At 44.1% G+C, this 2,500-nt stretch overlaps 1 protein-coding gene across 1 annotated transcript in view; it reads right to left on the bottom strand.

The window, feature by feature from the left end:
* LOC134450791 (collagen alpha-1(XXIV) chain) overlaps positions 1-2,500 on the bottom strand; it is a 196,981-nt gene that overhangs the window by 30,739 nt on the left and 163,742 nt on the right. The window contains exons 41-42 of the mRNA XM_063200774.1: positions 1,733-1,786; positions 1,346-1,402 (exon numbers count right to left, since the gene is read on the bottom strand). Of these exons, the coding sequence (XP_063056844.1) occupies positions 1,346-1,402; positions 1,733-1,786 (111 nt within the window). The remainder of the gene's footprint in view (positions 1-1,345; positions 1,403-1,732; positions 1,787-2,500) is intronic.

The following is a 2,500-nucleotide window of genomic DNA, read 5'->3' as shown; positions in this document are numbered from 1 at the left end:
AGCTGCTAGCACAACTTGTTCAGGGCCTTCTGGTTCCCAGGCTCCTACAAAGCCCTTTGTTACAGCACACACACTAAATAGACCCAATGGATGGACGCATTCTTTTCTTCGTTAAGAACTAGCGTATCCTTCAACCATCTCTGCCTGACAAGTGGTCGTCCTTGTTTTACAGTACTGGTCTCCAAACGGAGAAATACAGTACAGTACATGACGCTTTATCCTCTTCTGAGTGGAAACAGCTGCTACTTATGAATGCTCACAGTTCCTGGAATATGAAATGGATATCTGAACAATGCAGCTTCCACCGTAGCACAGTGAGTGAATGAGTGGGCGACCCTGAGTGACAGAGTGACTAAGTGACTATGGATCGCAGTGACCTAGGGAAAGGCCCAAGGTGATGGATCGTCTCTATGGCAGGGCATGCCTCCTCTGTACCATAACAGTGTCAAACTAAGAAAAGACGCACATCTGTCTCAATTGGGTGCTGGGCAAAAGGAAAATAAATACACTAAAACAACAAAAGTAAAGGCCGCAACACCAGGCTCCCGTTTCTCTTTTTTAATATGACATTTTGAGCAGCATGCATGTTCACCTGATGAAGGGTATGCTGCCGGAAATGTCATATTAAAAAAGAGAAATGGGCGCCTGGTGCTCGGGACTTTATATTTGTTGTTTCTGTAGTTCTGCTTCTGCAACAGCACATACCTCTGCCAGCAGTCTCCTTTTACTGTACAAACAGTAATTACTACAATTCAGTTTCATTTTGTTCAGCCCTTACATAACCTGTTAAGACATTATACATTTGATGTTACCAGAATGGCAATGACCAAGTCGTAGCACATTACGAAAGGTCCTGTGTTATGCCATAGTATTGTAGTACTATGGTAGTTAACGTTTCAATGCTTGCCACTGGCGGTACGGCGTGCATTAAGTGGCTACAACACTCTTGGTCATGTTTCATTTCATGATTTTCAACACAGACAGACACTGCAACATTCAGCAAATGCAATCAGCAAATGCTAACTTGTGTGGAACTTTAAAGGTGGGGTTGCAGGTATGACATCACGTTGGGGGAACTCCCCCAGGACTCTAAGGTTCTACATAGACTCCTATGAGCCTGCGGAACCCCCAACATGATGTCATAATAGTACATGTTCTTAAAATGCAACCCCACCTTCAAAGTACAAGAGAATACCAGACGACCATCTGATTGCACACCATCAGTAGAGTGTCACTGTGTTCGCATCCAGTGGCTCTAGTTGCATGCAAGGTACAGTAGACACAGATGTGATAAAGCTGGACAGCAGATGGATGATGAGAGAGGTGGCAAGGAAGCAAGACCTACTGGTTCACCTATAGGCCCTGGCGCTCCTGGGGTCTTATTGTCTTCTCCTGGATAACCCTGCCAAGAAGCAAAAAGAAAACAAAAACCCCAAACGTTAGAAAAACATGAAACGTTAGCCTTGCAGACAGGTAGGCCGTTGAGGCAGGCAGTGTGCTGTGTGCAGTGCCGAGATGTTTCGTAAGAGCGGGACGACGTTACGTGCCCCGAGGGGGTACTATGAGTTTACAATGAGCTTGATTCCTGGGATTCCAAATATTTTATGTATCGTTAGGTAATCAGAGGCTCGTATGACTCGCTAAAGCCTGGCTCCTTTGTTAACCTTATGTTGTCTTTGTGCGGAGCCAGGTGTTATTCTGGTTGGGAGGAAAATAAAGAGGGGGATATTACCTTTTCACCTTTGGGACCCGGGGGGCCTGCAGGACCTGGCTTACCCATGTGGCCCTATAATAAACAGACGACAACAATAACAGAACGGGAAAAAGAAGTGAAGAAAGAAAGAAAGAAAGAAAGAAAGAAAGAAAGAAAGAAAGAAAGAAAGAAAGAAAGAAAGAAAGAAAGAAAGAAAGAAAGAGCAAACGAAAGAGAGAAAGAAACACAGACAGAAAGAAAGAAAGGACAGAAAAAGAGAAATACAGAAAAAGAAAACACAGGGAAAGATGGACAGGAAGATTGATAGGGAAAGAAATAAAAATGAAAGAAGGAAAGAGCGGGAGAGAAAAACCAGACAAAGTGAGAAATCCTGCCCCTGTGAGCGAGATGAGAAACAGCAGTAAAAACAATCCAGCTTTTGTCAAAGTGACAACACTGTTTATGTAACACATATTAAAACACAACAGGTGTTGCATGCATGGCTGCTTTTGTGTGTGTGTGTGTGTGTGTGTGTGTGTGTGTGTGTGTGTGTGTGTGTGTGTGTGTCTGTGTGTGTGTGTGTGTGTGTGTGTGTGTGTGTGTGTGTGTGTGTGTGTGTGTGTGTGTGTGTGTGTGTGTGTGTGTGTGTTTGTTTGCATGCGTGTGTGTGTGCGTGCGTGCGTGTGTGTGCGTGTGTTTTGGTTTGTGGTTTGTGTATGCCTGTGGGCATATGAAAAGAGTCTGCACTCCTCTAACAAGAAACAATAGACTAAAATAAGAGCTTCTGTTAGTTCTGTTCTCAGCCTT

Source organism: Engraulis encrasicolus, chromosome 6 (genome assembly GCF_034702125.1).
Source record: "Engraulis encrasicolus isolate BLACKSEA-1 chromosome 6, IST_EnEncr_1.0, whole genome shotgun sequence".
Lineage (NCBI taxonomy): Eukaryota > Metazoa > Chordata > Actinopteri > Clupeiformes > Engraulidae > Engraulis > Engraulis encrasicolus.
This window is presented reverse-complemented; position numbering and strand designations above follow the sequence as displayed.